The sequence below is a fragment of the Poecilia reticulata genome, linkage group LG18, assembly GCF_000633615.1.
Source record: "Poecilia reticulata strain Guanapo linkage group LG18, Guppy_female_1.0+MT, whole genome shotgun sequence".
In the NCBI taxonomy this organism is placed as follows: Eukaryota; Metazoa; Chordata; class Actinopteri; order Cyprinodontiformes; family Poeciliidae; genus Poecilia; species Poecilia reticulata.
Genome location: NC_024348.1, coordinates 7,270,364 through 7,288,142, shown reverse-complemented (window position 1 = coordinate 7,288,142; position 17,779 = coordinate 7,270,364). Strand labels below are relative to the sequence as shown.

General features: G+C 40.5%; 2 protein-coding genes across 5 annotated transcripts; both read left to right on the top strand.

Moving 5' to 3' along the window:
• The first annotated feature begins 180 nt into the window (after positions 1-180).
• cyld3 (cylindromatosis (turban tumor syndrome) 3) lies at positions 181-10,183 on the top strand. 4 transcript variants are annotated; one of them, XM_008435291.1, is made up of 17 exons: positions 181-273; positions 496-721; positions 2,234-2,351; positions 2,485-2,642; positions 3,395-3,874; positions 3,964-4,069; positions 4,161-4,630; positions 5,873-6,038; positions 6,179-6,320; positions 6,850-6,972; positions 7,139-7,230; positions 7,371-7,434; positions 7,929-8,112; positions 8,764-8,872; positions 8,985-9,103; positions 9,202-9,409; positions 9,491-10,183. In XM_008435291.1, exons 2-17 carry the CDS (start codon positions 551-553, stop codon positions 9,673-9,675), a joined length of 2,895 nt encoding a protein of 964 aa, XP_008433513.1. In that variant the 5' UTR covers positions 181-273; positions 496-550; the 3' UTR covers positions 9,676-10,183. The 4 variants fall into 4 exon arrangements, with proteins under 4 accessions (XP_008433513.1, XP_008433514.1, XP_008433512.1 ...); XM_008435292.2 differs by lacking the exon at positions 181-273 and adding an exon at positions 280-426; XM_008435290.1 differs by lacking the exon at positions 181-273 and having other exon boundaries at positions 467-721.
• A 1,048-nt stretch (positions 10,184-11,231) lies between these two features.
• Positions 11,232-17,465, top strand: emc4 (ER membrane protein complex subunit 4). The gene is made up of 6 exons (XM_008435289.2): positions 11,232-11,381; positions 12,383-12,537; positions 14,090-14,204; positions 14,447-14,600; positions 14,692-14,852; positions 16,642-17,465. The coding sequence occupies exons 2-6, from the start codon at positions 12,434-12,436 to the stop codon at positions 16,675-16,677; spliced, it is 570 nt and encodes a 189-aa protein (XP_008433511.1). The 5' UTR covers positions 11,232-11,381; positions 12,383-12,433; the 3' UTR covers positions 16,678-17,465.
• Positions 17,466-17,779: the final 314 nt, after the last annotated feature.

Here is a 17,779-nt window from a genome sequence, read left to right as displayed (position 1 = left end):
AAACTACATACATTAATTCGCCTGCAGTGCGTTGTTATTGTATAAGTGTCTGTTTCCGAAATGCATGGAGCGTCAACAATCACTCAATGNCTGTCGGTACCGCCTACCCGCGTTCTCATTGGCTCAGACTCTTTCCTTGGTCTGGTTTCCTCGCACGCGATTGGCTGTTCGGCTGTCTATCACGCTGCTTCCTGATTCATGGTGCGGTTTGTTATTGAGCGGAGCTCCTTTAAATGTGAAGGGAAATGTTGACGGTCGGAGTTAAAAAAGTTGGTGAGTTGTCTTTCACTGGTTTTCCAAGTTGTCCGAGTTGTTTATTAGTGAACAATGTGCGAGGAAAGTGGAATTTGGTTGAGGTGGGAGCGAGTAAAGTTGTAATGCGAACTTCTCCGCGGCTGCTACCTGACGTCGCTGTTACTCCTCCAGGTGAACGGAAATACCGTGGCACTCTTGACGCTTCCTCATAATGAGAACATTTTTTTTTAACCTTCATAGAGAAAGAGGGCTCAATTTTCGCCGCGGAGCAACTGCTGGTACAGACACCTCGAAGATGTCAGGAGCCCCTGAACAGAACAGGAAGCGTCGAGCCTTCAAGCTGTTCCTGATCTCGACCGACCTTCAGGTCCAGGATGATCTGGAGGGTCTGATTCTGCTGACCAGGGGCTTCATCTGCCAAGAACAGGACCAGGGTAGGATCCGAAAGGACACCCTCTGGGTTAAGGTACCAACTGACTTCATGGAAACTTCTTTCGAGTCCATGAACTAAACTTGCTGCACTTCATTATCACAGTATTAAATATCGTCAGCAATAAACGATGATATTCATTCAGATTTAGGACGGCAACCAACGAGTGTGATCAATTTATCGATCATTCTGACGATTAATCGGATTTTAAAGTTTGTCAAATTTTTTCAGTTTTATCATATCACTTTAGCCTTTTTATACAGCGCTGGGAATAGACGCAAATAGAGAAAGAATTCAATTCATTTTAAGCAAGAAAGCAAACATTTTATTTGGAAAAAGTGCAATAACAGGATCAATTTAACATGCTTGGTCGTTTTTAGTAAAGATGCATCTGGAGCTAAAAAAATCCTTCTGACATCAACATGTGAACAGCTCAGCCCTTTCTGCTTGACTTAACATTAATACATAGTAGGGCTGATCTGTTTTGGGGGTTTTTTGGTTTGTTTTTATATGTTTGTTGTTTTATGAGTCAATTAATGATTAAATAATAAAACATGTTTAATAGATATTTCTTTATTTGAGTAACTGCTCTGAGTATGTTGGGGTTTTTTTCAGCAAATTACCTTTTTTTTTTATATAAGTCTGTATGCACTAGTTAACAATTAATTGATTACTAAATTAGTTGACGATTATTCCAATAAGTGATTTGGAACAATTACTAATTTCAGCCCTAATAAGATTTAAACATGTTTCAGTGATTAGACAGAGACTTTACAACTATCAATTCCAATGTATTTTAATGGGATTTTAAATAGTTAAATCATTCATTTGTAAAATAAACATCACAGCTTGTTTATATTTTTCATTTAAAAATGTACATCTTAAAACAAAAAGTGCCACATTTCCATTCATCCAGCCTTGCTGAAGGAATCAAGTATGGATTTCACCTGGACTCTTTTTCATAAAGGGCCAATTTGTGGAGTTCATGACTTGGTTGACATGGTTACCAGAGTTATGTAAATACCGCCATATGCAGTTAAAATCGCAAAGACGGCACTAGTACCACCTTGTGTTGTCTTTGGTGAGGGAGCATCTCGTCAAAATATTTTTCCACCTGAGCTGTGTGTCTCTGCAGCTCCCCCTGCGTTACCATGATGCTGTTTGTTTACAAACGAAAACCTCTGAGGGCTTCACAAAACATCTAAAGAAATGAAATCAGTCGCAGGTATACTCTGTGTACTGATTAGCTTCTGAAGTCAATTATTTGTATTTCACGTAGAGAACTTCATGATTATACGCTGCTCTGTGTTGGTTCACTGCAGTAAATCCCAGTCATATACAGTGAGGTTTGTTCTTGTTACTGTTTTATTGCCGTTGTTGTACTAGGGAAGTTTCAGAAGTCAACCTTCCCCACAAAGTGTTGTGAATCTTAGCCATACCTGAAATTCACTGTTAAGGTAAATTTAAGGTCATCTTCGTACACAACGTAGTTTTTTTTTTTTTTTTCCCACCTTGTGTGAATTACCTGTCCTTTTCATTTTCATGCAGGTGTTGGACAATGGACTCATGGTGAAAATAGAAAAGAAATACTTGCTGGAAGTCTCAGCTGACCTCGTTGGACTGGTGGAGCCTGTGTCTGACCTGGAAGTTCGATTAAACCTACTAAGTAATGCGCTAGCGGGGTTAAGCGAATTAGATTGTTGAGCAATCACGTGAAGATTGACAAATCTTTTTTTTACAAATGTCTGTGCAGCCAAATTTTCTATCTCTAACCTTTGTGTGTGTCGTGCCTTTTTCAGACAATCCAGACAACCTGCGACAGCTGGCTTCTCTCCCCAACAATGCTCCTCTGTGGGTCCTGATCGGTGGTCAGGATGAGCTGGCCGAGGCCGAACTCAAGTACATCGGGCCGCTCAGCGGAGGGAGCAGCGCTTTGTATTTTGGAGTGGAGCTAAAGGTAATACTTGAGGGGTGGGTTCTCAGGAAAACTTCATAGAAATGAAAAGAAGAGTTGAGGAAGAAGAAGAGAAAATGTCTAACCTTGTGGCTAACAAAGTTGGATTGTTTGCTGTCATATATTTACAGTGCTTTGGCAAGTACTTATAATGTTTAATTATGATTAAACATAATTTATAATCTGATAAATTATGATTTATCAGATCATGATTAAGTCATTAAATCATCAGATTAATCATGACTTCTCTTGAGTAATCCAATGATTAATCTGATGATTTATCATAATTAATCTCATGGTTAATTGTGGTTAATCCAATGATTAATCGTGATTTAGCGTGATTAATCTTGACTCTTTGTGATTTGGCATGATTAATCATTATTTAGTGTGATTTATTGTAATTTAGCTTGATTAGTCGTGCTTAATCAGATGATTTATTGTCATTAATCGGATGATTATCGTGATAATTAATCATGGCTCATGATTAATCATGATCATCAATGATTTATCTTGATGATCATGATTTATCTTGATTAATTTGTAGAATGCAGATTAATAATAATTAATCATGACAGTCATGAAATTAATAATAACGATCATCATATTAATTATGATTAATCATGATTAATCGTATTATTTGTTAATGATTTCAAACCTAATTTTTAGTGTAGCTTCTGCTTCGGTTTTAATGCATGTTTGAAGAAAAAAAAAAAAAGACAAATGAATTGCTCATGAAAAGCCTGTTGCTCCTCCAGGGATCTGCAGTAGGTAGAGGAACTTGCAATGGTTCCTACAAGGGCGTCCGCTACTTCTCCTGTCCCGACGCCTGCGGCCTCTTCGTCCCTGTGAGCCACATCCGCCTCCGCCACTGGTCAAGCAGGAACAACATCGACGCGCCGGAGAAAACCAGGGACCACTCCCGCCGCACCAACCCTGGCATCAACGGCCACCGTAGCAATAACGATCGCTCCAACCATCCTCACCTGCGTCGCATAAGCTTCCATCACAATCACCCCAAGGTCCAGCCGCAGACGCAGGCCGTGCTCTCGAGGACGGCCGAGTCGACGCCCATTGCCGTTCACAACAATCCACGTGGCTCATCGTCACCACCACTGTTCCACGTCGGCCAGAGAGTGTGCGTCAGCCTGGATGGCATTGTCCACAGCGGGGAGGTGAGGTTCTGTGGCGCGCTGCCTGGCCGATCCTCGTCTACGACGTACGTCGGAGTCCTTCTGGTGAGCACGAACCACTCAAGATGCATCTGGCCTCAGGATGTTGAATCCTTCTCCTTACTTATTGGTTTGTTGACGTTTTGTTGTTGTAGGATGCTCCTGTTGGTAACTGGGACGGACATTACAAGGAACATAGGCTCTGCCACATTCCTTGTCACCTCTACGGACTGCTGCTTCCTGTCAGCAACGTTTTTGCAGGTGCATCACAGGATTTCTCTATATTGATTGCCTAGTGGTACTGTCAGAAAATATTCATTTATTTTATTTTTTCTTAATTCTGTGTTCTCAGAACAAAAATCTCAACATCCAAATCTTCTCCCCCAAGTTACTAAACCCATCTTAAAGCCGGCGTTGTCCTCTAATACTAAACAAGCCCCGACGTCACCAGTTCCTGCTCCCAGGATGCACCTGGTTCTGCCTGCTAAACAAGCACTCAAGCCTCCTCTTCCTCCTCCAAAGCCTACACACAAACCTGTACTCACGCCCCCACTACCGCCTCCAAAACCTCAAAACCTAACACCAGTATCCGCCTCGGAGCACACCAATGGTTCCCACATCCCTTTGTCGCCTTTAAGACCTGTAGGCGACGAAGAGGAGGACGACGAGGAGGAGGGTGCAGATGATTATAGAAGAACGGGACTGGAGACAGAGCTGGAGGTCGGGTCGATGGTTGAGGTGAACGACCCGCCGCTCTTTGGGGTTATCCGATGGATTGGTCACTTAGGGGCAGTCAAGGAGCCGGTGGCAGGAATTGAGCTGGTGAGTGTAGCTTTAGCTTCGGTTTTCTTGTTCAGTTTAACTTCTCTTGACTTTTAAATATTGTTAAAGTTGTGCACAAAACTGATCTCAGATATGACGCAGAACCATTTTAGTTGACATCAGAGCAATATTCTAAAATATTTAAAATAAAGAGTTGTAATTAATGAGACATTCTGTTGGATAAAATAGAAGGAAAAAGTAAGGAATCACAAACCAAAGCTAATTGATTTTAATATGTTGTTGCACCTGTTATTTCTTTTCTAAACATATAGGTCAATGATCTTATTCTTCACTGAGATTCAAAGATTTGAGCCTAACCTTTTTTTTATTATTCTCCATCAGTAGGAGTAAATGTTTCTGTCATTGTTTGAGTTAATCCAATTAGTTCTTATGTTTCTCATCAGTAAATACCTGCAAATCTAGATTAGTTTGATTAATAATAAATGTCCAATGTTTGAGTCAGTTAATATCTCTTGATGATATTTGTGATAGTCGTTGAATCGCATATTAACCAATGGATAGTTTTGAAACAATAAATAAATGAACATTACATAGGTTGTTTTATTAACAGTACACCGGTATAATTTAATGAAAAATCCCACGGAGGTTGCGACACATTTGTTCAAGCTTATGTCAACGACTACATGTACAGGATGTCTGTGCATTCTTAAAAAGTCTTCATGTATCCAGAATATAAGGGCCTTAGAATGTATTGAAATCATTTTAACAAGCATTTCGGTATTTTGATTTTCTTGCTGGACTTTTCTGTCAGGCAGAAGTTTAAGTTGCACTCAGATATTTTCATTACATTTTGTGACTCAAATCGTTTGAGGCTACCGCTAACTAGCTGCTAACACACCCTTGCTAGCCAACTAGCTAGCTGTTTGCGTCCATCTTTGCTAAGTGCAAATTTACCACCGGCTGGACGAAGTTTGTATATTTTTGTGGAAGTATGTCATAAATTTCACTTAATAGTCTTAAATTTGAGTTGGTGAAACGTGCAGAGACACCTTGAAGTTCTGTATCTCATAAAAGGGACAGAAAATATGCCAGTTTCTAGGATAGTGGTAGATATTCAGATTCTAAAGGAAATGATGTGGGATGCTGACTGACTCCTACCAAAGAAAACTGGTTAGAGGTGTTGAATCAGAAAGTGATTCAACAAAATATGACTTTCAGGGTGTGTACGGTTATGCAACCGGATTACAACACGTTACTATTTTCCACACTTTTGCATTTCAGGAGCAGGAGCTGTCTGCTGGGACAGATGGCAGTTACCTCGGCGAACGCCACTTCCGTTGTCCCGCCAACAAGGGGCTGTTTGTCAAGCTTCGCAACTGCAGACGGGACTCCAGGTTCCCTGTCCCCGAGAAGCCCGTCAACCAAGTGGAGCGTTGCAACTCAATAGGTGAGAAAGCGTTAGCCGCTTAGCCAAAACCTGACCGTACCTTTTTATGTGGAAGCTGGGACATTTCTGCATCCTGTCGCAGATTTGAAAGTGATGTCGCCTATTTTCTTGTAATTCCAACCTGCATCCGTGGCTCCCAGCCTTTGCAGATTGGGGAAGCGAGCGGGTGGACGAACACACTCCTCCGGTGGATGGGGACGAGGCCAGGCAGCTGTACGAAGGCTCAAAGAGAGGCATCCAGGGTCACCTCAACTCCTGCTACCTGGACGCCACTTTGTTCAGGTGAGAAACAAATGAATGTTGTTTGAGAGAAAAACGATAGAAATAGTAGCCTGGTTGCATAAATGTGCATATTATATTGAGACACTTTTTGATTCAACTTCTGTAAAACGATTATTATTAGTTATCGATAAACAATTTCTCTGACGATTAATCGGATAGAAATACTTGTCACTTTTTGCAGGTTTTTCATTTAAGCCTTTTTTTTAAATACAATATTAGAAATTGTTTTGTTCTGCCGATTTGAAGGGCAGAACTTCGACTCCATGGGAAATTTAATGTCCTTGATTGTTTATTCAATGTTGCATGACTTTGTGTTTTTGTGTTTAATGATGTAAAGCACTTTGAAATGCCTTACTGCTGAAATGTGCTATACAAATAAAATTTGATTTGATTAATAAAATGCAAAGAAACAAATCATTTAATTCATTTTTTAAAAGAAGAAGAAAAATTATTGCTGACAGACTCCTTTTCTGTTAATCAAAAAAATGGACAACGAGTAAAACAATGATTTGTTTCCCTTTGTCTGCAGTTTGTTCTGCTGCTGCAGCTCGGCAGACTGGGTGTTATTTTGGCCATCTGACGCCGAAACGGACCAAAGCTCCAAACAGGCTCAGGACCTGCTTCGCTGTGAGATAGTCAATCCGCTGAGAAGGTGTGTTTGTTTGCTTTTTCTTTTCTTTTCTCAACGTTGGCAGAATATAGGCAAAGATTTGTGCACTTTTCTAATGGAAACACAGCTACTCTGTCTGTTTCCGAAAAGCAGTCTCCCCACACAGAACCAAATGTAAAATGTGTGTGTGTGTCGCTCTGTTATTAAGGAACGGCTACGTGTGTGCCAGTAAGACCATGGCTTTGAGGCGCCTGCTGGAAGCTGCCAACATCGATGCAGGGTTCACCAACCAGGAAAAAGGTGTGCATGCATTGTGTCCGGGCCTCTGATTTCCTGCTTTTCTTTTTTTGTTTTTGCTTTGTTTTAATAGGTTTTTTTTTAAGCTCTCTGTTCTAAAACTAAGGAATGTTGCCACACTGCTGTCTCGCCCTGTCTGTCAGATCCCGAAGAGTTCCTGAACAAGCTTTTCCAGCTGCTGCGAGTCGAGCCGCTTCTAAAGATCAGGTAATTTTACTCATCGGCTCCTTTATTCTACCAGCATATAAGACCGGCTGCAGGTTAACATGCTCTTCCGGGTTCAAACGCGGTCACAGCTGCAGTCAGACCTGTAGCTCATATGCAAACAATGCCATCATGTTTGGTTGTCGCAGCGACAATGTTGCCGTTTCCCTCCATTCCCTGCGTTCCTGTGCGTAGCACAACCGAGACCCATGCCTAGTTTAGTTCACACAACATCAGAGACGCACCGGAGACACAAGTGCAGAAATCTCTTAAGTGAATGAAAATCTGACTTATTTTGCTGCACTAAAAGTCATTTTCTACATTCGTAGCAGGAAGAGAAGCTATAGAATGTACTTTTTAACTATAAATATGTGCTGTCATTGACAAAACCCCAGAAAAATCATGTTTACGGCTTCAGTAACCCCAGGGGAAAATACTGTCCCACGTGCTGCGTCTAAAAGCCACTCCTGTCCCCCTCCCCTTTTTCTCTGTTTCAGATCAGTGACTCAGCAGGCTCAGGAGTGCCATCTCTACCAACTCTTTCCACCAACGCTCCCCACCTCCCCCGCAGCCCCCGTCGACTCGCCCATCCCCATGGCTTCGCCTGCATCCATGAGGGTCGCCAGCGTTCAGTCCCTGCTGGAATCCTCCTTCCTGCACGGCGGCCTCAAGTTTGCCGAGGTAAAGCTCAGGATTTCATCATCCAGCTGGTACCATCCCCATTGCCTTCCTGTGCAACTCTTCTTAGAAAAAAAAAACAATCTTGCTTACTCTTTAGGCTTTCTGCCCTTCATTGGATTGTCTCCGGTCGGTGTTTGAGCAGGCCTATCAGGAGAAGAAGAAGAAGAAGTTGTGAACATTGACGTTGATTTATTTTTTATTTTTTTGCATAATCTGTCTGTAGTTTTAACAACGGCAGCAGAGGAAGTGAAGGAAGATGTTCAGACCGTGTCGGCCACGCTTCCAAATATTGAATTAACATCAGCAGCAGCCTTGTTCAGTTTGAGCCCAAACCCTCTGGATGAAGCCTGTAGCGAAGGACAAGGGGCTGGATTTTACAAGACTACTTGTTTTAGCTACTTTAAACAGAGGTGACATGCAATCTTCATATTGCTGTGAAGTGTTGCGTTAATATTTTTCTTCTTAGTCCATCTTGACTCCATCATTGTTGAACTTTTAAGTTTACTGCAAAAACGTGAATGAACTAGAGAGTCAAGACATGAGTCTTTCAGCTCGACCACAGCGTAGGGATTTTTTTGAACACTGAAACATTGATTAGACAAAGTCTGAGCCTGAGCATCTTACAAGTATTTATATTCCTTGCCCCGCCAGGCTCCCTCCTGTCTACTTCTGCTAATGCCCCGTTTTGGGAAGGACTTCAAAATGTTTGACGTCATCTTGCCCTCCCTCAGTCTGGATATCACAGACTTGCTGGACGACAGTAAGATTTTATTTCTTGTCTGTTGTGTCTAACATCATGTTTTGCTTGTTTCATTTGCAGTTTTTATTTAATTAATGAATGTATCTCTTGCTGTGTGTACCTGTGTCTGTAGCTCTCAGGCAGTGCAGTATCTGCCAGGCTGTAGCCGAGTGGGAGTGTGTGCAGTGCTACGAAGACTTGGACATCACTCCCGGACAGCTCAAGCAATACTGCCAGACGTGCAACACCCAGGTATTCCTTCATCACCTGGAAAATCTGTCGCAATAATAATGGGAAAAAAACAAGAGCGGTATTGATTCTGTTCATTTTTTTCTTCTGTGCACGACCAGGTTCACAGTCACAGGAACCGTGCGTCGCACAACCCGGTCAAGATCGCTGTTCCTCAGGGGCCGTGGTCGGGCCCTCTGCATCACACCCGCCAGCGGATGTCTCTCTTTGCGGTGACGTGCATCGAAACCAGCCATTACGTCAGCTTCGTCAAGCACGGACCCCAGGCCTCCGACTGGTTGTTCTTCGACAGCATGGCAGACCGAGAAGGTGAGCGGGAGGGCAGCACAAGTCACTTCTCTTGTGTCAAACACAAAAGCCCCACATTCGTTTGTTCACTTCCTCACCCAGGTGGCGAGAACGGCTTCAACATCCCCCAGGTGAGGGCGTGTCCCGAGGTGGGCCGCTACCTGGGCCTGACGGAGGAGGAGCTGAGCAGGGTGGACGCCTCGTCTCTGAGGGAGTCGACCCGCAGGCTGCTCTGCGACTCCTACATGTGCCTGTACCACAGCCCAGAGCTCAGCCTCTACAAGTGATGTGAAGAAAACCAATGAAGTGAAGTGAGTGAAGTGAAGAAGAGCGGAAAAACAAACTGAAAATGTTTTTCTTATAAGAAGAAAAGAAAAAAAAAACCCAAATGCACTCACAAGATATCATGTAGCAGAAACAACCAACCTTACACAGCATTCATTTATTTTTATTATGGGAGTTATATGTTGTTGTTTTGCCTTTTGAACAAACATGAAGAAGCTGAGCCTTAATCACTCACACCTTATATCTGTGTATCTGTGTTTAACCCGTTTCTCAATGTGCATACACTGTACAGAACCACTGTGCCTCTTATATGTGACTCATGTATACTTAATACAGTTTGCACTGCTTTGATTGTCAGTACGTTTGTATATAATATGATTGTTCTGAACTGACAGCTAAGATGCACATACATGTTTAACTTTTTATTCTTCATGTTTTATTCTTCATTCTTTAGATGTTGCAGAGTATCACTGTGGGTAATATTTGATTTAATAAAAGCCCTAGATTTGATCTGTTTTTGGTTGTATTTGTTGTTGGTTGGTTTTTCTTATTTTTTAATACAATATTCTGACATCTGAATATGTCACAGAGCACTGTTTAGTTTGTCATCTGAAAATGGCATAACACTGGATCAGGGGTGCTCAATACGTTGATCGTGATCTATCAGTCGATCACAGGAAGGTTTTGAGTTGATCACCTGTTCAGGTTATTTTACCTTTGTTTACCTCTTCACTAAATCTATAAAGGTGTGGTCAGGTCATTCCCCTAAACCAGGGATGTCAAACTCATTTTCATTTTGGGTCATATCAAACATCTGAATGTTCTTAAAGTTGTTCTTATCAACTAATTCTGGTTGATAAAACCAATTCAATTGATAAAATACCAATAAATAGCTGTTCCTCCAAGATTTTGTGATTGTTTTAGTGGGTTTTTTGCAATCAAAATGACAGATTTTGTGGTGAATATTTAGAAATGTTTGTAAGGCATTTTTACAATATTTGTGCTGATGTTAAATTTAGCAGATTTGTGAAAAATTGTAAGAACTTATTTATGTAATTTGGAGTTTAAAGGTCAACATAAAAAACTACGGCGGGCCAGATGTGGCCCCCGGGCCTTAAGTTTGACACTTGTGCTCTAAACTGTAAGGCCTGGTAAGTAGTGCATTCACTGTAGAAGCTGCTGAGAGGTCAAAGGTAACTCAAAAGGACCAACCCACATATAAATTACCTTTGAAATCACAATTGTATACTAGTTTATTTTGGTCCATCACATAAATTCTCCAAAACACATCATTTGTCGAGAAGTAAAAGTTTGAGTATGTAGACTGCATAGCTTTGGACCATATCTTAAGATATAATTCAATGCAAAAGATGTAAAAACACAAAATAGGATGTGTGGGATATAAAAAGATAAAATATTTTAGAATAATTTTAACTTTTACAATGCAAAATCCCTGTGTAGGTAAGTAAATGTGGCGGAAGCTTCCTCCCCAATATGGCGACGACGCTAACGTACCAACTACTGGCTGTGCGACGTGTACGTGCACCTACGTCTCTGAGCGTAACTGCGCCATCATTGCGGGCCTAGGAATCAGCGAGTGTTGGCGGAACAAGTTGTTCTTCGGCTCTCCTTACGGGCCAGTGTCGTTTGTTTCTCTTAAAAAGCCCTCTTTGAACAGCGGCAACACTGGTTTAGATGTATTTGTAAGGTAAGCTAACCTCCAACAGTGCGCGTGGCTTTAAGTGTTCGACGTTAGCTGACAGCGACACCCTGCCTGCGCTGCCTCGAGCTGCTACTTCTAACTGCGGGGCTGCGGCTGTGTTCACTGGAACAACTTACACCAACTAATATCTGTACAGTAATACCTAATCCAAATCTCCCTGACTGCTATCAATACGTGCTAATGTCCTGTCTTATTCCGCCTGATTATCCATGTGTCTGTGTTAGAAAGCTCTAAACAAAGCTATTGCTTGATTAAATTCGCCCGCTGCTAAACAAAAATCTTAGTTTTAAAGCGTGCTTGTGTCAAATTAGCAAAAATGGCTTCTGTGACAACTAAAAAGGTGTTAGAAGCGCAAATTATTCCTATTTCAGCTTCTGGAAATGGACTTCTTTATGCTATTTATAATCGTTGATTAGTGGTTAGATCTGACTTAATTTCTGTTTTAGATGTTATTTATACCTGTACCAGATCTGATTTCATACTGTTGTGAGCTTATTAGTATCCACTGTTCCAGGAAGGTTTCTGTCCATGACATTTAAATATTTTTACTGTTGTCAGTGTGTTATATTTATATTGTTCAGTCATTTTGGTAACGTGATTTACAAAAGTATTCACACACCACTGGAGCTTTTTGTATGTTATAACCACAAACTTCAGTGGTTATGTTAGAGTAGGGCATAGTGAAAGTTCTGGACTTTGACTTTATTAAGGGGTATCGTATTCAAGGCTTGAACAACCCCACTAAAATCTGCTAAAATTTGTGGTTGTGACATGACAACATGAGGACGAAGTTGAAGTAATATTCTTGTAAGCCCTTTGTGGATTATCATCTGCAGTAAAACTGTAGTTTCTTTAGTCTTTACATTTTAATTTTCTTTCCTTTACTTGATCTTCAAAAGGCTACCAGTAACAAGATGCTAATACTTGCTTGCTAACTTAAAAAGGGAAGATAAAAATGTAATGAATATCAACATGTATTTTTCTAGCTGCGTGCAGGTGCACACTGTCTCCAAGGACCAGCGGTGAAGTTTGTTGTCATGGCGTCTCCAGGGGGACAAGGAGGAGGAGCTTTGTCCACAAGAGGAGGCAGCGGAGCCCGAAGGATGAAGTGGGCCCTTGAGCTCAGTGTGGGAAACACAAGGTAGACTGCTCTTCTATCACCCTGCCTATGTTTACATACCATTCATATATCGGCTGTGTACTGTGTTCTAAACTGTAGCAGGTACTTGAAACTATTTATGGTTCAAAATGAAATAACCATTTTACAGTTTTTTCTTTAAATACACAAATAGCAATTGTTTTTTTTACTTGAAGTCTTGATACTGTATGTAGGGTCCTTCACATTTGAGCTTCTGCAATCTCTAATTTACAGTTTTTCCACTCCAGGCCTGTAGAGGGAGTAATGTGCTTGTTTTCTAATAGTGATTTCACAAGGATAAAAAACAAGAGAAAAAGATTCTTACTATAACTTTTACACGATTTAAGTTCTCTTACTTCCCACCAAAACAGACCACTGGATTATTTAGATCTTTATTTGATTTGCTAGCCAGGAATTGATTTATTCGGAAACAAAAAGTTGCAGAGCATGCCATCTAAACATGCACCACTGTTGACCACAACAGTTTTCAGCTTGATCAGCCCTGACAGCTATTTAAAAAAAATAAAATTTGCATGACATGTCAAGATATGTCTTTTAGCGCATTTGGTTTGTTTGATGTAAGTCAAACATCCAGCGGATAACAGGATGACTGAAAATACTCTCATTTATTATTTTGACATATTTCATGGGACATGTTGGATTTGTAAATTTCATGACCTTTAAAAAGTCCCAGCTTCATTTATCTAAACTTAAGGCCTTAAAAGTTCTTAAATTTGTTAAAGATGAATACATTAATCGCAGGTCTTAAATTTTGTTGTGAGGAACTGTTCAATCTTATATTTTCTATGTAGGTTTTTTTTCCTTAAATTTTTCTATCAGGCAGAAGTTTGAGGCTTTCTGTGACTCAAGGCAATTAAGGCTACCGGTAACAAGATGCTAATACTTGCTTGCTAACTAGCTAGCAAGCAGACAAACAAGCCTGCTCTCTAGCATATGGCTCTCTAGCATATGGCTGGAGAGCCATATGCTAACATTTACAGTTAGCATATGGCTCTCTAGTTAGCTAGAGTGCCACACAAAAAAAGAAAAACAGAACTTCTCTAGAGTTTTGGTCTCCTGCATTTCTTTGTACATCTTTGTCATTACATAGGTCTTAAATTTTATTCATAATGGTCTTAAAAAGTTTTAAATTTAAGTTGATAAAACCTGCATAACCCTGCAACAATCTTTTCAGTATCGGTAAGTAAAAGCTTTATTGACTTTGGCCCCAAAGCTCTGATTTTGAAATATGTTTTCATACATCGAGAGAACCGAATCAGACCCAATAAACTCACATTTTCTTTTCAGCACTGAGCAATTCCTACTAGCTTTGCCATTTTGTCCACTTTCAAATAAATAACAAGTGTTCACCTGGACAGTGGAGGCCATGATTTAAAGGATGGCCTCTGCTTGGTCACATGGTGTTTAGAATATAATTAAACCAAGATGGATCCTTCACTAGTTGGTCTAAACGACCACTCTCCACACATTAGCACTGATCTGAATGTTTCAGAAACGGTTCCATTCAGAGCTGCACTGTTGTTGCCGCTTGCAGGAGCCGCGGTGACCGACAAGGCGGTCAGGGCGACGTCGTTTACCCCATCGGCTACTCAGAGAAACCCGTTCCCGACACCAGCATCCAGGAGACCGACAAGAACCTGGTGGAGAAGGTAGCGTGGTTAGCATTGCTAAATCAGACAGTCTCCATGTGTGTTTCCTTGAGCATTTCCAACATTTTAACATCCAACATATTCCATAACAGACAGAAGCTGAGGGACAACACAAAGTTTGCTGTCACAAACCTCAAACTTTGCAGAGCTGTGCGTGAAAGGAGTTTATCTGACAGATCTGCCGTTTTTGCCGCAAACTTGACTCTCTCTCTCTCTCTTTCTTTTCTTGTTTTGTGTTGCAGCGCTGCTGGGACGTGGCCCTGGGGCCCCTAAAGCAGATTCCCATGAACCTGTTCATCATGTACATGTCTGGCAACACCATCTCCATCTTCCCCATCATGATGGTCTGCATGATGGCCTGGAGGCCCATACAGGCTCTCATGTCGATGTCAGCGAGTGAGTGTTCAGTATTGAGTTTGTCCGCCGGTTCCGCTCTGGATCCGTGTTCGCTTCTGACACACTGACCGTGTTTGTCCTGATTGCTCAGCCTTCAAGCTGTTGGAGAGCTCCAGTCAGCAGTGGCTGCAGGGGCTCGTCTACCTGATCGGTAACCTTCTAGGAGCGGCGTTGGCCATTTATAAGTGTCAGTCGATGGGGCTGCTTCCGACACACTCGTCCGATTGGCTGGCTTTCATAGAGCCGCCGCAGGTAACGTCCCAAACACATACAGGGTGACGACCGTAGACGCTTACCAAAAGAAGCCTTTCAGATGATGCAAATGTTGCTGTAATAATAAATGATGACGCAGCGTTTGTTCCAGAATGACTCAAGCTGGGTTTTATTCTATGCTATATTTCCTAATATGGTGTCATTTATACAGAGAGCTGCAATGTTTACAATCCAAAATGCTATTTTTGCCGTCAGTCCAACGTAATAACTCATTAGAGCCACAAATGCTACATCAATGACAGAGTAATAGACCTATACTGAGAAAAAAATAAAAAATAAACTCAGGAATAAAGTTCTATGAGAATAAAGTCAGAATAATATGAGACGAAAGTCGTATTACAAGGATAGTCATACGAGAATAAACTTGAAATAATAAGAATAAACTCATATTAAGAGAGAGTCATATTTAAATAGTATGAGAATAAGGCCATAATATTTTTGAGAAAAAAGTCAGTATTTTTATAATAAAGTCCTAATAGTACAAGAATAAACTTGTAATGTTATGAGAATAAAGTCATGCTATGACCATATTCTTGTAATTTTGTATATTTTTAATTTTTTTTCATAATGGCATTTGTACCATGTCATGAATTTTTAAAATATAAATACAAGAGAGCTGTGGTGTTTTGTTTTTTTGTTAGGCAACATGGCTCTCCAACCAGGGTGTTATTCTGTCAGAGGGCAGCACAAGCATTTGATCAAATCATTCGCTAGAGGTCGTTTTAAACTCAGTTTGGTGATTTCAGACTAATGTAGAAGTGAAAGCTGCGACTTAAAGACATATCAAACCTGTTCTGCATCGCTCTACTCTGATTACAGATTCTTTAGCTTTTTTAAAGTGGAGGCCTGTGATAAGGCCCTGCTGCACTGGTTTCTAAAAGCAGGTTTGCTTGAAACCGGGGTGACAAGGCGTCCGTTCAGCCCCGTTGTCCCTGCTGCAGCTCTGAATCTCACAGCAGGTTTTAAAGTGTTTTTTGTCAATGACTTTCAACTTTGGTTTGCAGTTTTGTTTGACAGAACTACAAGCATAACTTGTTCTTCTCTGTGGTATGCTAATAAGGTGTTAGACAAGTTTTTCTAACACCTTCAATTGTGCGTGGGAACACTCGCCTTGAGGACTCTTTTCTTTTTTTTCTTTTTTTCTGTGTGGTAAAGGCAGTAGCACCTCGTTAAGCGTTTAGGATGATCCATCATGCTTAGCATGTGTTAAACAGGGCTGACTTTTTCCACTTCCGATACCAATATGTGTGGTTTAGTATCGGCTAATATGGGAAAACAGAGCTGAACGGACTTTCTTTTATTATTATTTTTTTTAAACATAAATATACCGCATTACAATTTTATTTGATCACTCTGCACCACAACGGCACACTTAAGTCCACCAATAGCGTCACGAGCTTGGTTAAACATGTGAAAACGACAAAAATGTTATTTGTTCAGCCAGTGCAACAGCCAATGTAAAATAAACAATATACTGAAACTGATAAACGCAATAAACTTGGTCAGACATTTAAAAAATAAACTGCATCAAATCTTTCAAATGGTTGAGAAAGTTCAATTAGGAATTCTAAATATAATGTGAAATGAATAATAAAGCCAGACGTCGCTCAGAGAATAAAGCATAGAATTAGAGTAAATAAATCTGCATTTATGGATCTGGCACATCGTCACCCACACCTGATTTAGATTTTTTTTTCAATATCGGGACTGATGTGGATATTAACATCTACTGACACCATAATATTTTGTTTTTGTTTGTCCTGGACAGAGGATGGAGATCATGGGCGGAGGGATGGTGCTGTGAAGCGGACTTCCGCTGAGGTCACATATTGTACATACTCCACTCTTCTTCTTCTTCTTCTATTTCTTGCCATACCACCAGGCAGCCCACCGCAGTGGAAACAAAACCCTGACTTTTAGCCATTTCCAGACGCCATCAGGATCCAGACTCGACCACCTCAGCTAAAGCAGACATGTTTACTGCAGCACAGCTTAACATCAGGGATTTATCCACCATGTTCTCCATCAACCCCCTCTCTCTCTTCTGGGTTTGTTGCTGAAGCGTTACTTTGGTCTTCCTCTCTGGCGATAAGCAAGCATCCTTTTTTTTCTTTTTTCTTTTTTTAAATACTCTCATAAAGATAGCAGATAATGTTGTTGACTACTGTTCGGCTACTGTAATTTTCTGTGCAGATAAAAATTTACTTAGCAGTAGATTTTTAAAGGGAGTATTTCATATCTCACAGATCAGAGACCATAACATCACTAATAAAAATCATTTTGTCCGTATAATTCCTGAAATTGTAGGGCAGAGTCTGCAAAAATGTTTGGCTTTTTTTTCCAAAGAAACAAAAAAATTGTTTCAGTTCAATCGCGTTTTTTTTTTTTTTTTGTTGTATATTCAGTTTGTAGTGAAATAATTCAGTACGTCAACACAACTTCAACCCTTTGCCCAGCAACATTAACTCGGTTTTAATTTATAGGTCTGTTTAATTTATGCTGATTTGCCTATGAAAATGTTCTATAAATAAATCCTTATTGCTTGAAATAGAATGTTTTCAACTGTGTCAATAAATATATTGAAGGAAAAAAGATGCTTTCTTCATGCTTTAAAAAGGACGTTCATTTTTGCTTGCTGTTGAGTCCAGTAGTCTTACTTGGCGTCACAGATTTGATAAGTGTCCTTTTGTTTGTCTTTATATTACATTGTATCTGATAAAAATATTTAAGTTTGTCTTTAAAGTCTTTTTTAGATCAAACTGCAATAAATACATGGACTTATAGATCACATAGCTGCTTCTCAGTAAATTAATATGGGGTCAAAAAGTTGATTGTTTCAGTAATTCTGTAAAAAGATTACGGTAAACGCATTACGGAAAATAGGTATCTATCAGACTTTCGATGTT